Consider the following 17,023-nt stretch of genomic DNA (forward strand, 5'->3'; position numbering starts at 1 on the left):
TACACATGTCACTATCTGGTGGGGGGGTGCATGTAGGCACTTATATTACACATGTCACTATCTGGCGGGGGGGTGCATGTAGGCACTTATATTACACATGTCACTATCCGGCGGGGGGGGGGGGTGCATGTCGGCACTTATATTACACATGTCACTATCTGGCGGGGGGGTGCATGTTGGCACTTATATTACACATGTCACTATCTGGCGGGGGGGTGCATGTTGGCACTTATATTACACATGTCACTATCCGGCGGGGGGGTGCATGTCGGCACTTATATTACACATGTCACTATCTGGCGGGGGGGTGCATGTAGGCACTTATATTACACATGTCACTATCCGGCGGGGGGGGGGGTGCATGTCGGCACTTATATTACACATGTCACTAATCGGCGGGGGGGTGCATGTCGGCACTTATATTACGCATGTCACTATCCGGGGGGTGCATGTAGGCACTTATATTACACATGTCACTATCCGGCGGGGGGGGGGGGGTGCATGTCGGCACTTATATTACACATGTCACTATCCGGGGGGTGCATGTAGGCACTTATATTACACATGTCACTATCTGGCGGGGGGGTGCATGTAGGCACTTATATTACACATGTCACTATCTGACGGGGGGGTGCATGTCGGCACTTATTTTACGCATGTCACTATCCGACGGGGGGGGGGGGGTGCATGTCGGCACTTATATTACACATATCACTATCTGGGGGGGTGCATGTCGGCACTTATATTACACATGTCACTATCTGGCGGGGGGGTGCATGTAGGCACTTATATTACACATGTCACTATCCGGCGGGGGGCGCATGTCGGCACTTATATTACACATGTCACTATCCGGGGAGGTGCATGTAGGCACTTATATTACACATGTCACTATCCGGCGGGGGGGTGCATGTAGGCACTTATATTACACATGTCACTATCCGGCGGGGGGCGCATGTCGGCTCTTATATTACACATGTCACTATCCGAGGAGGTGCATGTAGGCACTTATATTACACATGTCACTATCCGGGGAGGTGCATGTAGGCACTTATATTACACATGTCACTATCCGGGGAGGTGCATGTCGGCACTTATATTACACATGTCACTATCTGGCGGGGGTGTGCATGTCGGCACTTATATTACACATGTCACTATCCGGCGGGGGGCGCATGTCGGCACTTATATTACACATGTCACTATCCGAGGAGGTGCATGTAGGCACTTATATTACACATGTCACTATCCGGGGAGGTGCATGTAGGCACTTATATTACACATGTCACTATCCGGGGAGGTGCATGTCGGCACTTATATTACACATGTCACTATCCGGGGAGGTGCATGTCGGCACTTATATTACACATGTCACTATCCGGGGAGGTGCATGTAGGCACTTATATTACACATGTCACTATCCGGGGAGGTGCATGTCGGCACTTATATTACACATGTCACTATCCGGGGAGGTGCATGTCGGCACTTATATTACACATGTCACTATCCGGGGAGGTGCATGTCGGCACTTATATTACACATGTCACTATCCGGGGAGGTGCATGTAGGCACTTATATTACACATGCCACTATCCGGGGAGGTGCATGTAGGCACTTATATTACACATGTCACTATCTGGCGGGGGGGCGCATGTAGGCACTTATTTTACACATGTCACTATCCGGGGAGGTGCATGTTGGCTCTTATATTACACATGTCACTATCCGGGGAGGTGCATGTCGGCACTTATATTACACATGTCACTATCCGGGGAGGTGCATGTAGGCACTTATATTACACATGCCACTATCCGGGGAGGTGCATGTCGGCTCTTATATTACACATGTCACTATCCGGGGAGGTGCATGTAGGCACTTATATTACACATGCCACTATCCGGGGAGGTGCATGTAGGCACTTATTTTACACATGTCACTATCCGGGGAGGTGCATGTAGGCACTTATATTACACATGTCACTATCCGGGGAGGTGCATGTCGGCACTTATATTACACATGTCACTATCCGGGGAGGTGCATGTCGGCTCTTATATTACACATGTCACTATCCGGGGGGCGCATGTCGGCTCTTATATTACACATGTCACTATCCGGGGGAGGTGCATGTCGGCACTTATATTACACATGTCACTATCCGGGGAGGTGCATGTCGGCACTTATATTACACATGCCACTATCCGGCGGGGGGGTGCATGTCGGCTCTTATATTACACATGTCACTATCCGGGGAGGTGCATGTCGGCTCTTATATTACACATGTCACTATCCGGGGGGCGCATGTTGGCACTTATATTACACATGTCACTATCCGGGGAGGTGCATGTCGGCACTTATATTACACATGTCACTATCCGGGGAGGTGCATGTAGGCACTTATATTACACATGTCACTATCCGGGGAGGTGCATGTCAGCTCTTATATTACACATGTCACTATCCGGGGGGCGCATGTTGGCACTTATATTACACATGTCACTATCCGGGGAGGTGCATGTCGGCACTTATATTACACATGTCACTATCCGGGGAGGTGCATGTAGGCACTTATATTACACATGTCACTAATCGGCGGGGGGGTGCATGTCGGCACTTATATTACACATGTCACTATTCGGCGGGGGGGGTCCATGTCGGCACTTATATTACACATGTCACTATCCGACGGGGGGGGGTGCATGTCGGCACTTATATTACACATGTCACTATCCGGGGAGGTGCATGTCGGCACTTATATTACACATGTCACTATCCGGGGAGGTGCATGTCGGCTCTTATATTACACATGTCACTATCCGGGGGGCGCATGTCGGCTCTTATATTACACATGTCACTATCCGGGGAGGTGCATGTCGGCACTTATATTACACATGTCACTATCCGGCGGGGGGGGGGTGCATGTCGGCACTTATATTACACATGTCACTATCCGGGGAGGTGCATGTCGGCACTTATATTACACATGCCACTATCCGGCGGGGGGGTGCATGTCGGCACTTATATTACACATGTCACTATCCGGGGAGGTGCATGTAGGCACTTATATTACACATGTCACTAATCGGCGGGGGGGTGCATGTCGGCACTTATATTACACATGTCACTATTCGGCGGGGGGGTCCATGTCGGCACTTATATTACACATGTCACTATCCGACGGGGGGGGTGCATGTCGGCACTTATATTACACATGTCACTATTCGGCGGGGGGGTGCATGTCGGCACTTATATTACACATGTCACTATCCGACGGGGGGGATGCATGTCGGCACTTATATTACACATGTCACTATCCGGCGGGGGGGCGCATGTAGGCACTTATATTACACATGTCACTATCCGGCGGGGGGGGCGCATGTAGGCACTTATATTACACATGTCACTATCCGGGGGGTGCATGTCGGCACTTATATTACACATGTCACTATCCAGGGAGGTGCATGTAGGCACTCATATTACGCATGTCACTATCCGGGGGGTGCATGTCGGCACTCATATTACACATGTCACTATCCGGGGGGTGCATGTCGGCACTCATATTACGCATGTCACTATCCGGGGGGTGCATGTCGGCACTTATATTACACATGTCACTATCTGGCGGAGGGGTGCATGTCGGCACTTATATTACACATGTTACTATCCGGCGGGGGGTGAATGTTGGCACTTATATTACACATGTCACTATCCGGCAGGGCGCATGTCGGCACATGTTACGCACATCACCATCGGGGGGGGCACGTCTGCACTCAGTCCACATGTTTCCATCTGGAGAGGGCGCACGTGAGCATTGAATATGCACGTCACCAACTGGGTGGATTTCACATGGTCTGCTGTATCGCGCACACCTTCGGGGGTAAGGGAGGGATGGCGCCCACTTTCACGCACACCCTTAGAGGGCGGATGACGCCATCTCTCGAAATGCACAAGCCTACAGAGGGTAATATCTCATGGCCCGAGCTCATGCTTGGTCCTCTGTCTTGTAGGAAATCGAGTGTCGCCAGTACTAGAGTAAATTTGAAACCGCAGAGACGAACCCGCAGAAAGAAGAGATCTCTGCCGCATCAGAGGACGTCTAGCTCCAGCACCCAGGCTAATGTTCATGAGAAGGAGAACGATGACAGGTGAGGACTTGTGCAGTAAATGGGCGGCCGGTGGCCTGTACACAGTCATCAGAGACCGCCCTGTGTGGACAGTCCCCACTGTGTAGGTTGTGGCAGACGTGTCGTATCACCCGCTGCACCACGGATGACAGTGCTCTACCCAGTGCCAATCGCCCAGCTACTGTACCACCCAGAGACTGAAGATGGCGGCACGCTGCAGTGCGTACAGTTCATTTTCTGGCATCTGCATTAACTACATGAGGAAGCGTCTGATGATCTGCTCACTGAGGGCACAGTTGTATATAGGTGCCCAATACTTAGGCGACGCCCCTTGTGGACCGACCTCCCCAGGTCAGATGTTTGCTGGGTTATGGTCCACAGTGGTCGGTTGTCGACTCCCGATTGACATGTTTTCACATTAAATGTTTTAGGCGGCACCCATCCTGCCCTGACATCTTGGCAACTCCATTGAGGAAGTTTGTAACCTTTCGCCCTAAACGTCCAGGACCTGTGGTGGTCATGAAGCCTCTGAGCTGCAAACCCGGAAGGGGATCGGTAAGATGTGACTGTGTCCACGTATGAGGAAATATATGGCTGAGGAGGAGGAGGATGGATTTGGATCAAAGGGGAAGTGTATGGCTGAGGAGGAGGATGGATCCAGTAATCTGGGGCACAGGGGAAGCGTATGGCTGAGGAGGATGGATCCGGGGCAAAGAGAAAGTGTATGGCTGAGGAGGAGGATGGATCCGTGGCACAGGGGAATCATATGGCTGAGGAGGAGGATGGATCCCGGGCACAGGGTAAGTGTATGGCTGAGGAGGAGGATGGATCCGTGGCACAGAGGAATCATATGGCTGAGGAGGAGGATGGATCCAGTAATCTGGGGCACAGGGGAAGCGTATGGCTGAGGAGGAGGATGGATCTGGGGTAAAGAGAAAGTGTATGGCTGAGGAGGAGGATGGATCCAGTAATCTGGGGCACAGGGGAAGCGTATGACTGAGGAGGAGGATGGATCCGGGGTAAAGAGAAAGTGTATGGCTGAGGAGGAGGATGGATCCGTGGCACAGAGGAATCGTATGGCTGAGGAGGAGGATGGATCCCGGGCACAGGGTAAGTGTATGACTGAGGAGGAGGATGGATCCGGGGTAAAGAGAAAGTGTATGGCTGAGGAGGAGGATGGATCCGTTGCACAGAGAAAGTGTATGGCTGCGGAGGAGGATGGATCCGGTGCACAGAGGATGCGTATAGCTGAGGATGGATCCCGGGCACAGGGTAAGTGTATGGCAGAGGAGGATGGATCCGGTGCACAGAGAATGCGTATGGCTGAGGAGGAGGATGGATCCGGGGCACAGAGGATGCGTATGGCTGAGGAGGAGGATGGATCCCGGGCACAGAGTAAGTGTATGGCTGAGTAGGAGGATGGATCCGGTGCACAGAGGATGCGTATGGCTGAAGAGGAGGATGGATCAGGGGCACAGGGGAAGTGTATGGCTGAGTAGGAGGATGGATCCGGTGCACAGAGGATGTGTATGGCTGAGTAGGAGGATGGATCCGGTGCACAGAGGATGCGTATGGCTGAGGTGGAGGATGGATCCAGGACACAGGGTAAGTGTATGGCTGAATAGGAGGATGGATCCGGTGCACAGAGGATGCGTATGGCTGAGGAGGAGGATGGATCCGGGGCACAGGGTAAGTGTATGGCTGAGTAGGAGGATGGATCTGGGGCACAGGGTATGTGTATGGCTGAGGAGGAGGATGGATCCAGGGCACAGAGGATCCGTATGGCTGAGGAGGAGGATGGATCTGGGGCACAGGGGAAGAGAATGGATCCGGTGCACAGAGGATGCGTATGGCTGAGGAGGAGGATGGAGCAGGGGCACAGGGGAATCATATGGCTAAGGAGGAGGATGGATCTGGGGCACAGGGGAAGTGTATGGTTGAGGAGGATGGATCTGGGGCACAGGGGAAGCGTATGGCTGAGGAGGAGAATGGATCCGGTGCACAGAGGATGCATATGGCTGAGGAGGAGGATGGATCAGGGGCACAGAGGAAGCGAACGGCTGAGGAGGAAGGATCTGGGGCAAAGGGGAAATGTGTGGGCAGAGGACGATGGATCCGGGGCACAGGGGAAGCGTATGGCAGAGGAAGAGAAGGATGGATCCGGGGAACAGGGGAAGCGTATGGCAGAGGAAGAGAAGGATGGATCCGGGGAACAGGGGACGCGTATGGCTGAGGAGGAGTATGGATCCGGGGCACAGGGGAAGCGTATGGCAGAGGAAGAGGAGGATGGATCCGGGGCACGGGGATGCATATGGCTGAGGAGGAGGATGGATCAGGGGCACAGAGGAAGCGAACGGCTGAGGAGGAAGGATCTGGGGCAAAGGGGAAATGTGTGGGCAGAGGACGATGGATCCGGGGCACAGGGGAAGCATATGGCAGAGGAAGAGAAGGATGGATCCGGGGAACAGGGGAAGCGTATGGCAGAGGAAGAGAAGGATGGATCCGGGGAACAGGGGACGCGTATGGCTGAGGAGGAGTATGGATCCGGGGCACAGGGGAAGCGTATGGCAGAGGAAGAGGAGGATGGATCCGGGGCACGGGGGATGCGTATGGCTGAGTAGGAGGATGGATCCGGGGCACAGGGGAAGTGTATGGCTGAGTAGGAGGATGGATCCGGGGCACAGGGGAAGTTTTTGGCTGAGGAGGAGGATTGATCAGGGACATAGGGGAAGTGTATGGCTGAGTAGGAGGATGGATCCGGTGCACAGAGGATGCGTATGGCTGAGGAGGGGAATTGTATGGCTGAGTAGGATGGATCCAGTGCACAGAGGATGCGTATGGCTGAGGAGGAGGATGGATCAGGGGCACAGGGGGAGCGTATGGCTGAGTAGGAGGATGGATCCGGTGCACAGAGGATGTGTATGGCTGAGGAGGAGGATGGATCAGGGGCACAGGGGAAGTGTATGGCTGAGGAGGTTGGATCTGGGGCACAGGGGACGCGTATGGCTGAGGAGGAGGATGGATCCGGGGCACAGGGGAAGCGTATGGCTGAGCAGGATGGATCTGGGGCAAAGGGGAAGTGTATGGCAGAGTAGGATGGATCCGGTGCACAGAGGATGCATATGGCTGAGGAGGAGGATGGATCCGGTGCACAGGGGAAGTGTATGGCTGAGTCGTAGGATGGATCCGGTGCACAGAGGATTCATATGGCTGAGGAGGAGGATGGATCCGGGGCACAGGGGAAGCGTATGGCTGAGGAGGATGGATCTGGGGCAAAGGGGAAATGTGTGGGCAGAGGAGGATGGATCCGGGGCACAGGGGAAGCGTATGGCAGAGGAAGAGGAGGATGGATCCGGGGCACAGGGGATGCATATGGCTGAGTAGGAGGATGGATCCGGTGCGCTGAGGAGGAGGTTGGATCCGGGGCACAGGGGAAGCGTATGGCAGAGGAAGAGGAGGATGGATCCGGGGCACAGGGGATGCATATGGCTGAGTCGGAGGATGGATCCGGTGCACAGAGGATGCGTATGGTTGAGGAGGAGGATGGATAAGGGGCACAGGGGAAGTGTATGGCAGAGGAGGATGCATCCGGTGCACAGAGAATACGTATGGCTGAGGAGTAGGTTGGATCAGGGTCACAGGGGAAGTGTATGGCTGAGTAGGAGGATGGATCAGGGGCACAGGGGAAGTGTATGGCTGAGGAGGTTGGATCTGGGGCACAGGGGACGCGTATGGCTGAGGAGGAGGATGGATCCCGGGCACAGGGGAAGCGTATGGCTGAGGAGGATGGATCTTGGGGCAAAGGGGAAGTGTATGGCAGAGTAGGATGATCCGGTGCACAGAGGATGCGTATGGCTGAGGAGGAGGATGGATCCGGGGCACAGGGGAAGCGTATGGCTGAGGAGGAGGATGGATCCGGTGCACAGAGGATGCGTATGGCTGAAGAGGAGGATGGATCCGGGGCACAGGGGAAGCGTATGGCAGAGGAAGAGGAGGATGGATCCGGGGCACAGGGGAAGTGTATGGCTGAGTAGGAGGATGGATCCGGTGCACAGAGGATGCGTATGGCAGAGGAGTAGGATGGATCCGGGGCACAGGGGAAGCGTATGGCAGAGGAAGAGGAGGATGGATCCGGGGCACAGGGGATGCATAGGAGGATGGATCCGGTGCACAGGGGAAGCGTATGGCTGAGTAGGAGGTTGGATCCGGGGCACAGGGGAAGTGTATGACTGAGTCGGAGGATGGATCCGGTGCACAGAGGATTCATATGGCTGAGGAGGAGGATGGATCCGGGGCACAGAGGATGCGTATGGCTGAGGAGGAGGATGGATCCGGTGCACAGAGGATGTGTATGGCTGAGTAGGAGGATGGATCCGGTGCACAGAGGATGCGTATGGCTGAGGTGGAGGATGGATCCAGGACACAGGGTAAGTGTATGGCTGAGTAGGAGGATGGATCCGGTGCACAGAGGATTCATATGGCTGAGGAGGAGGATGGATCCGGGGCACAGGGGAAGCGTATGGCAGAGGAAGAGGAGGATGGATCCGGGGCACAGGGGAAGCGTATGGCTGAGGAGGATGGATCTGGGGCAAAGAGGAAATGTGTGGGCAGAGGAGGATGGATCCGGGGCACAGGGGAAGCGTATGGCAGAGGAAGAGGAGGATGGATCCGGGGCACAGGGGATGCATATGGCTGAGTAGGAGGATGGATCCGGTGCGCTGAGGAGGAGGTTGGATCCGGGGCACAGAGGAAGCGTATGGCAGAGGAAGAGGAGGATGGATCCGGGGCACAGGGGATGCATATGGCTGAGTCGGAGGATGGATCCGGTGCACAGAGGATGCGTATGGTTGAGGAGGAGGATGGATAAGGGGCACAGGGGAAGTGTATGGCAGAGGAGGATGCATCCGGTGCACAGAGAATACGTATGACTGAGGAGGAGGATGGATCAGGGGCACAGGGGAAGTGTATGGCTGAGTAGGAGGATGGATCCGGTGCACAGAGGATGCGTATGGCTGAGGAGGAGGATGGATCAGGGGCACAGGGGAAGTGTATGGCTGAGGAGGTTGGATCTGGGGCACAGGGGACGCGTATGGCTGAGGAGGAGGATGGATCCCGGGCACAGGGGAAGCGTATGGCTGAGGAGGATGGATCTTGGGGCAAAGGGGAAGTGTATGGCAGAGTAGGATGGATGCGGTGCACAGAGGATGCGTATGACTGAGGAGGAGGATGGATCCGGGGCACAGGGGAAGCGTATGGCTGAGGAGGAGGATGGATCCGGTGCACAGAGGATGCGTATGGCTGAGGAGGAGGATGGATCCGGGGCACAGGGGAAGCGTATGGCAGAGGAAGAGGAGGATGGATCCGGGGCACAGGGGAAGTGTATGGCTGAGTAGGAGGATGGATCCGGTGCACAGAGGATGCGTATGGCAGAGGAGTAGGATGGATTCGGGGCACAGGGGAAGTGTATGGCTGAGTAGGAGGATGGATCCGGGGCACAGGGGAAGTGTATGGCTGAGTAGGAGGATGGATCCGGGGCACAGGGGAAGTTTATGGCTGAGGATAAGGATTGATCAGGGACATAGGGGAAGTGTATGGCTGAGTAGGAGGATGGATCCGGTGCACAGAGGATGCGTATGGCTGAGGAGGGGAATTGTATGGCTGAGTAGGAGGATGGATCCAGTGCACAGAGGATGCGTATGGCTGAGGAGGAGGATGGATCAGGGGCACAGGGGGAGCGTATGGCTGAGTAGGAGGATGGATCCAGTGCACAGAGGATGCGTATGGCTGAGGAGTAGGATGGATCTGGGGCACAGGGTAAGTGTATGGCTGAGTAGGAGGATGGATCCGGGGCACAGGGGATGCGTATGGCAGAGGAGGATAGATCCGGGGAACAGGGGAAGCGTATGGCAGAGGAAGCGGAGGATGGATCCGGGGCACAGGGGAAGCATATGGCTGAGGAGGATGGATCTGGGGCAAAGGGGAAATGTGTGGGCGGAGGAGGATGGATCCGGGGCACAGGGGAATCGTATGGCAGAGGAAGAGGAGGATGGATCCGGGGCACAGAGGATGCGTATGGCTGAGGAGGAGGATGGATCCGGGGCACAGGGGAAGCATATGGCAGAGGAAGAGGAGGATGGATCCGGGGCACAGGGGATGCATATGGCTGAGTAGGAGGATGGATCCGGTGCACAGAGGATGCGTATGGCTGAGGAGGAGGATGGATCCGGGGCACAGGGGAAGTGTATGGCAGAGGAGTAGGAGGATGGATCCGGTGCACAGAGGATGCATATGGTTGAGGAGGAGGATGGATCAGGGGCACAGGGGAAGTGTATGGCAGAGGAGGATGGATCCGGTGCACAGAGGATACGTATGGCTGAGGAGGAGGATTGTTCCGAGGCACAGGGGAAGTGTATGGCTGAGTAGGAGGATGGATCCAGTGCACAGAGGATGCGTATGGCTGAGGAGGAGGATTCATCTGGGCCACAGGGGAAGTGTTTGGCTGAGGAGGATGGATCTGGGGCACAGGGGAGTCATTTGGCTGAGGAGGAGGATGGATCTGGGGCACAGGGTAAGTGTATGGCTGAGTAGGTGGATGGATCCGGCGCACAGAGGATGCGTATGGCTGAGGATGAGGATGGATCCGGCGAACAGAGGATGTGTATGGCTGAGGAGGAGGATTGATCCGGTGCACAGAGAAAGCGTATGGCTGAGGAGTAGGATGGATCTTGGGCACAGGGTAAGTGTATGGCTGAGTAGGAGGATGGATCCGGGGCACAGGGGATGCGTATGGCAGAGGAGGATGGATCCGGTATACAGAGGATCCGTATGGCTGAGGAGGAGAATGGATCCGGGGCAGAGGGGAAGTGTATGGCTGAGTATGAGGATAGATCCGGCGCACAGAGGATGCGTATGGCTGAGGAGGAGGATGGATCAGGGGCACAGGGGAAGTGTATGGCAGAGGAAGAGGAGGATGGATCCGGGGCACAGTGGACATGTATGACCCTGAGGGACAATGTGCAGGCATGCTAATCACACGTTGGCGGCTCTTTTCCTGTTGCTGCAGCGCTCCTTCCGGTCTCCTGACTCCATACGAGACTCTACAGCCAATAGTCTGAGGAGAAAGAAGCGGAGGATGTGCACAGACGTGACCAATCTCCTGAACTCCTCGTCTGAGACGCTGCACAGTCCTCTCCAGAAGCCTCCGCTCCTCTCCAGCACGCCGTCCATGACACTGACTGCTGTGCCCAGGAAGAGAAATGCCTTTGTTCGGCAGCTGGCTTTGTGTGAACCGCTGGAGGATAGCATTGTCATTTGTGGGGTGGACTCCGATTCCTCCTCTGGGGGACTGCACCCTTCACCATGTGGTCACCCTCTGGGCAAGATGACCCTTCCACAGAAAGATGACGTTCTTTCCCATGAAGTGAGGAGCCGCACGGCTCTGGCATCTAGTGAAGGGTGCGGGACTAAAATGCCCAGAACCAAGTCAATGGATAAGAAAAGGAGCGTTGATGGAGCCGGGTCTGGTGTGAAACGACTGATTGTTAGAACGAGCACCGACCGGAAGCCGCTGTACATGTGCTCTCCGGAGTCGCCGTCAGTCGTCTTCATCAGTGAGGAGAAGTCTGCGCCCCAGGAATATGTTGATGGTGTGTTCAGCCCCAGTGCCGAACTGTTCTCGAGTGACTTCTCCATAGATCAGGAGACTCCTCCGACCCTCCAGGGGAATCGGGAGCCAACACAGCGGCCACGTGGCAGCAGAAGCGCGACGGTTCACATTCTGGAAAGCAGCCCACCTGACGGACACTTGCAGGGATTTTCTCCTAAGAAATCAGAAGATTTCTGTAGCAAAAAATTTCAGCCATTTGTCAGATTAAATTCCCAGATTGTGACGGAATATTTCCGTGAGAAGAGAGGAGACTTTCTGAGTACAAGCGGTGACCTTCGGCCCCATGTTGTGGCTGACAAGAGCAGCGGGCCTTTTCCGGGAACGGACCGGTGCGGGTGCCAGATGCAGCCCGTGGTGATTCTGGATTCTGTTGCCGTCTCCAAGTATAAACTGAAGGACAAGGCATTCCAAGATCTCCAGAGCCCTGATTCTAGGAGCGATAAGTCTGCAGTGCTCGCCCACAGCCGCTCGCCCAGTGTCCAGAAGAACACTCCCCAGATCACTGCCTCTGTGCTGAGGAACAAGGGGCACAATATGGTGGTCCCTCAGACCGTGGGCACGGGCAGGAAGGTTTGCATCAGTGGATTTAGTGCCAAGAGATGGGGCACATTCAAGAAAAAAACCAAACAGCAGCTATCCTTTCAGGACCGATCAAAAGAGGTGGGTGATTGATCTGATGTGCGTAGAATAGGCAATGTCAGTCTTGTGGTTCCACCATCCTTACCATTGTCCACAACTTTGTGTTCTTCAGGATCTCGATTTTGGGGACACGCACTCCTCTTCTCTTCTGCTCTCCACCACTTTGTTGACATCATCATTCATGAACTCTACAGCTGTCGTAAACCTCAATTTATCTACAGACTCCCTGACTGGTCAAGACCCTCAAAAGGACCATCAGCGGTGGGCACGACTACGGGCAGCTCTGTCCCTCCACAGAAGGAAGAAAGGTCAGGAACTCCTGGAATCTAACTCAGTGGTGGGCTGTCTCGGATGTCCACAGGGGTCCATGTGATCAGAGCGGAGCTGTCTGCTCCTCCTGAGCTCTGCTTCTCCTGCATGTTGTCCTGAACCTTCTGCTAGAGGCCCTGTGCTCTGCTGACCTAGAAAACCTGACGCCCAATTATGGTCCACATTTCAGGCTCCTTCAGACTGCAAACTTCAATTATTCTTAGACCCCCGATGTGCAGTTTACGTTTGCCTGGTTCTACTAATGTGTGTACATACACATACATGAGCTGTGTGATCTGCCCTCCCTGCAGAAATAGCTCTCCTTTCCATACATATACATGGACTGTTTGATCTGCCCTCCATACACATGCATGGGCTGTGTGATCTGCCCTACCTGCAGAAACAGCTCTCCTTTCCATACATATACATGGACTGTTTGATCTGCCCTCCATACACATGCATGGACTGTGTGATCTGCCCTCCCCGCAGAAACAGCTCTCCTTTCCATACATATACATGGACTGTTTGATCTGCCCTCCATACACATGCATGGGCTGTGTGATCTGCCCTACCTGCAGAAACAGCTCTCCTTTCCATACATATACATGGACTGTTTGATCTGCCCTCCATACACATGCATGGACTGTGTGATCTGCCCTCCCTGCAGAAGCAGCTCTCCTTTCCATACATATACATGGACTGTGTGATCTGACCTCCCTGCATAGGCTGCTCTGCTCTCCATACACATGCATGGGCTGTGTGATCTGCCCTCCCTGCAGAAACAGCTCTCCTTTCCATACATATACATGGACTGTGTGATCTGCTCTCCATACACATGCATGAGCTGTGTGATCTGCCCTCCCTGCAGAAACAGCTCTCCTTTCCATACATATACATGGACTGTGTAATCTGCCCTCCCTGCACAGGCTGCTCTGCCCTCCATACACATGCATGGGCTGTGTGATCTGCCCTCTCTGCAGAAACAGCTCTCCTTTCCATACATATACATGGACTGTGTGATCTACCCTCCCAGCACAGGCTGCTCTGCTCTCCTCTCCATGCACATACATGGGCTTTGTGATCTTCCCTCCCTACAGAGGCTGCTCTGCTGTCCTCACCATATACATGCATGAGCTGTGTGATCTGCCCTCCCTGCAGAAACAGCTCTCCTTTCCATACATATACATGGACTGTGTGATCTGCTCTCCATACACATGCATGGGCTGTGTGATCTGCCCTCTCTGCAGAAACAGCTCTCCTTTCCATACATATACATGGACTGTGTGATCTGCCCTCCCTGCACAGGCTGCTCTGCTCTCCTCTCCATGCACATACATGGGCTTTGTGATCTTCCCTCCCTACAGAGGCTGCTCTCTTTTCTATACACATACAGTCTGCAGGGAGGGCAGATCACACAGCCCATGTAATTGGTGTGATCCTCCACAGACTGCACTGTGAGATCTGCCCTCCCAGATCTCTAGGCTGCTTTGCCCCCTCTATCCAGTCTCATCCTCTTTCCCTGCCTGCAGCTTAACACTGAGGAGGTAGCCTATATGTCCAGGTGCACCCTGTGCTCGGAGTCAGAAGCTGCACAGCCTGCGTTGTACAGGACTTAACGATGGAAACTTACTGACGGAAATTGGGAAAGTTTCAGAATTTTACATCTAGAGAACTATTCTTTTCAGTGTAGAAGTTTCTGTAACTGGGCGTCTGATCCCAGCGAGTGTGAGCCCATCACTCTGCTGCAGTGTAGACAGCGACTAGCCGGAGGCTCTGGGTGCTCTCGATTTTTAACCCTTCATTTATTGGGTATGAGCTTGAGCTGTGATTGGGGAGTACTGCTGACCCGTAACCTTTCTATTGCCGCCGCCATCTTTCCCGTCTGCCGCTGCCTCACTTTTCTTATGTCTCTCCCTCAGTTGAAGCAGAATCACCTTCCAGTTACCCGGGAGGGAGAAGAAGTGGAGGAAAGCTGTTGCTGAGCTCCCAGAACTCCTCTCTGGTAATGTCTGCTCCGTGTAATCCTGGTCTGATAACAGACGAGCCGTTGTCTCATTCTTTATAAATTCTGTGGAAGCATGGATGGAAAGCAATGTCGTTAAACGAGGGGCCTCATCCTGAGTAGTGGCCCCCATCCTGGGCCTCATCCTGAGTGGTGGCCCCCATCCTGGGCCTCATCCTGAGTGGTGGCCCCCATCCTGGGCCTCATCCTGAGTGGTGGCCCCCCATCCTGGGCCTCATCCTGAGTGGTGGCCCCCCATCCTGGGCCTCATCCTGAGTGGTGGCCCCCATCCTGGGCCTCATCCTGAGTGGTGGCCCCCCATCCTGGGCCTCATCCTGAGTGGTGGCCCCCCATCCTGGGCCTCATCCTGAGTGGTGGCCCCCCCATCCTGGGCCTCATCCTGAGTGGTGGCCCCCCCATCCTGGGCCTCATCCTGAGTGGTGGCCCCCCATCCTGGGCCTCATCCTGAGTGGTGGCCCCCCCATCCTGGGCCTCATCCTGAGTGGTGGCCCCCCATCCTGGGCCTCATCCTGAGTGGTGGCCCCCCATCCTGGGCCTCATCCTGAGTGGTGGCCCCCCATCCTGGGCCTCATCCTGAGTGGTGGCCCCCCATCCTGGGCCTCATCCTGAGTGGTGGCCCCCCATCCTGGGCCTCATCCTGAGTGGTGGCCCCCCATCCTGGGCCTCATCCTGAGTGGTGGCCCCCCATCCTGGGCCTCATCCTGAGTGGTGGCCCCCCATCCTGGGCCTCATCCTGAGTGGTGGCCCCCCATCCTGGGCCTCATCCTGAGTGGTGGCCCCCCATCCTGGGCCTCATCCTGAGTGGTGGCCCCCCATCCTGGGCCTCATCCTGAGTGGTGGCCCCCCATCCTGGGCCTCATCCTGAGTGGTGGCCCCCCATCCTGGGCCTCATCCTGAGTGGTGGCCCCCCATCCTGGGCCTCATCCTGAGTGGTGGCCCCCCATCCTGGGCCTCATCCTGAGTGGTGGCCCCCCATCCTGGGCCTCATCCTGAGTGGTGGCCCCCCATCCTGGGCCTCATCCTGAGTGGTGGCCCCCCATCCTGGGCCTCATCCTGAGTGGTGGCCCCCCATCCTGGGCCTCATCCTGAGTGGTGGCCCCCCATCCTGGGCCTCATCCTGAGTGGTGGCCCCCCATCCTGGGCCTCATCCTGAGTGGTGGCCCCCCATCCTGGGCCTCATCCTGAGTGGTGGCCCCCCATCCTGGGCCTCATCCTGAGTGGTGGCCCCCCATCCTGGGCCTCATCCTGAGTGGTGGCCCCCCATCCTGGGCCTCATCCTGAGTGGTGGCCCCCCATCCTGGGCCTCATCCTGAGTGGTGGCCCCCCATCCTGGGCCTCATCCTGAGTGGTGGCCCCCCATCCTGGGCCTCATCCAGAGTGGTGGCCCCCCATCCTGGGCCTCATCCAGAGTGGTGGCCCCCCATCCTGGGCCTCATCCAGAGTGGTGGCCCCCCATCCTGGGCCTCATCCAGAGTGGTGGCCCCCCATCCTGGGCCTCATCCAGAGTGGTGGCCCCCCATCCTGGGCCTCATCCAGAGTGGTGGCCCCCCATCCTGGGCCTCATCCTGAGTGGTGGCCCCCCATCCTGGGCCTCATCCTGAGTGGTGGCCCCCCATCCTGGGCCTCATCCTGAGTGGTGGCCCCCCATCCTGGGCCTCATCCTGAGTGGTGGCCCCCCATCCTGGGCCTCATCCTGAGTGGTGGCCCCCCATCCTGGGCCTCATCCTGAGTGGTGGCCCCCCATCCTGGGCCTCATCCTGAGTGGTGGCCCCCCATCCTGGGCCTCATCCTGAGTGGTGGCCCCCCATCCTGGGCCTCATCCTGAGTGGTGGCCCCCCATCCTGGGCCTCATCCTGAGTGGTGGCCCCCCATCCTGGGCCTCATCCTGAGTGGTGGCCCCCCATCCTGGGCCTCATCCTGAGTGGTGGCCCCCATCCTGGGCCTCATCCTGAGTGGTGGCCCCCATCCTGGGCCTCATCCTGAGTGGTGGCCCCCATCCTGGGCCTCATCCTGAGTGGTGGCCCCCATCCTGGGCCTCATCCTGAGTGGTGGCCCCCCATCCTGAGCCTCATCCTGAGTTCTGGCCCCCATCTTGGGCCTCATCCTGAGTTCTGGCCCCCATCTTGAGTGGTGGCCCCCATCCTGGGCCTCATCCTGAGTGGTGGCCCCCATCCTGGGCCTCATCCTGAGTGGTGGCCCCCATCCTGGGCCTCATCCTGAGTGGTGGCCCCCATCCTGGGCCTCATCCTGAGTGGTGGCCCCCAT

The 17,023-nt window shown here is 56.1% G+C and overlaps 1 protein-coding gene across 3 annotated transcripts in view; it reads left to right on the top strand.

The window, feature by feature from the left end:
• HASPIN (histone H3 associated protein kinase) overlaps window positions 1-17,023 on the top strand; it is a 160,486-nt gene that overhangs the window by 71,797 nt on the left and 71,666 nt on the right. For all 3 annotated transcript variants that reach the window (XR_012227046.1, XM_073561074.1, XM_073561073.1), the window contains exons 3-7: window positions 4,005-4,142; window positions 4,553-4,676; window positions 11,185-12,447; window positions 12,539-12,734; window positions 14,655-14,737. Coding sequence is in view for 2 of the 3 variants with exons in the window: in XM_073561074.1 (XP_073417175.1) it covers window positions 4,005-4,142; window positions 4,553-4,676; window positions 11,185-12,447; window positions 12,539-12,734; window positions 14,655-14,737 (1,804 nt within the window). In the remaining variant the exon portion in view is untranslated. The remainder of the gene's footprint in view (window positions 1-4,004; window positions 4,143-4,552; window positions 4,677-11,184; window positions 12,448-12,538; window positions 12,735-14,654; window positions 14,738-17,023) is intronic.

The sequence above is a fragment of the Dendrobates tinctorius genome, unplaced genomic scaffold (assembly GCF_039654945.1).
Source record: "Dendrobates tinctorius isolate UK_male_01 unplaced genomic scaffold, ASM3965494v1 ptg000313l, whole genome shotgun sequence".
NCBI lineage: Eukaryota > Metazoa > Chordata > Amphibia > Anura > Dendrobatidae > Dendrobates > Dendrobates tinctorius.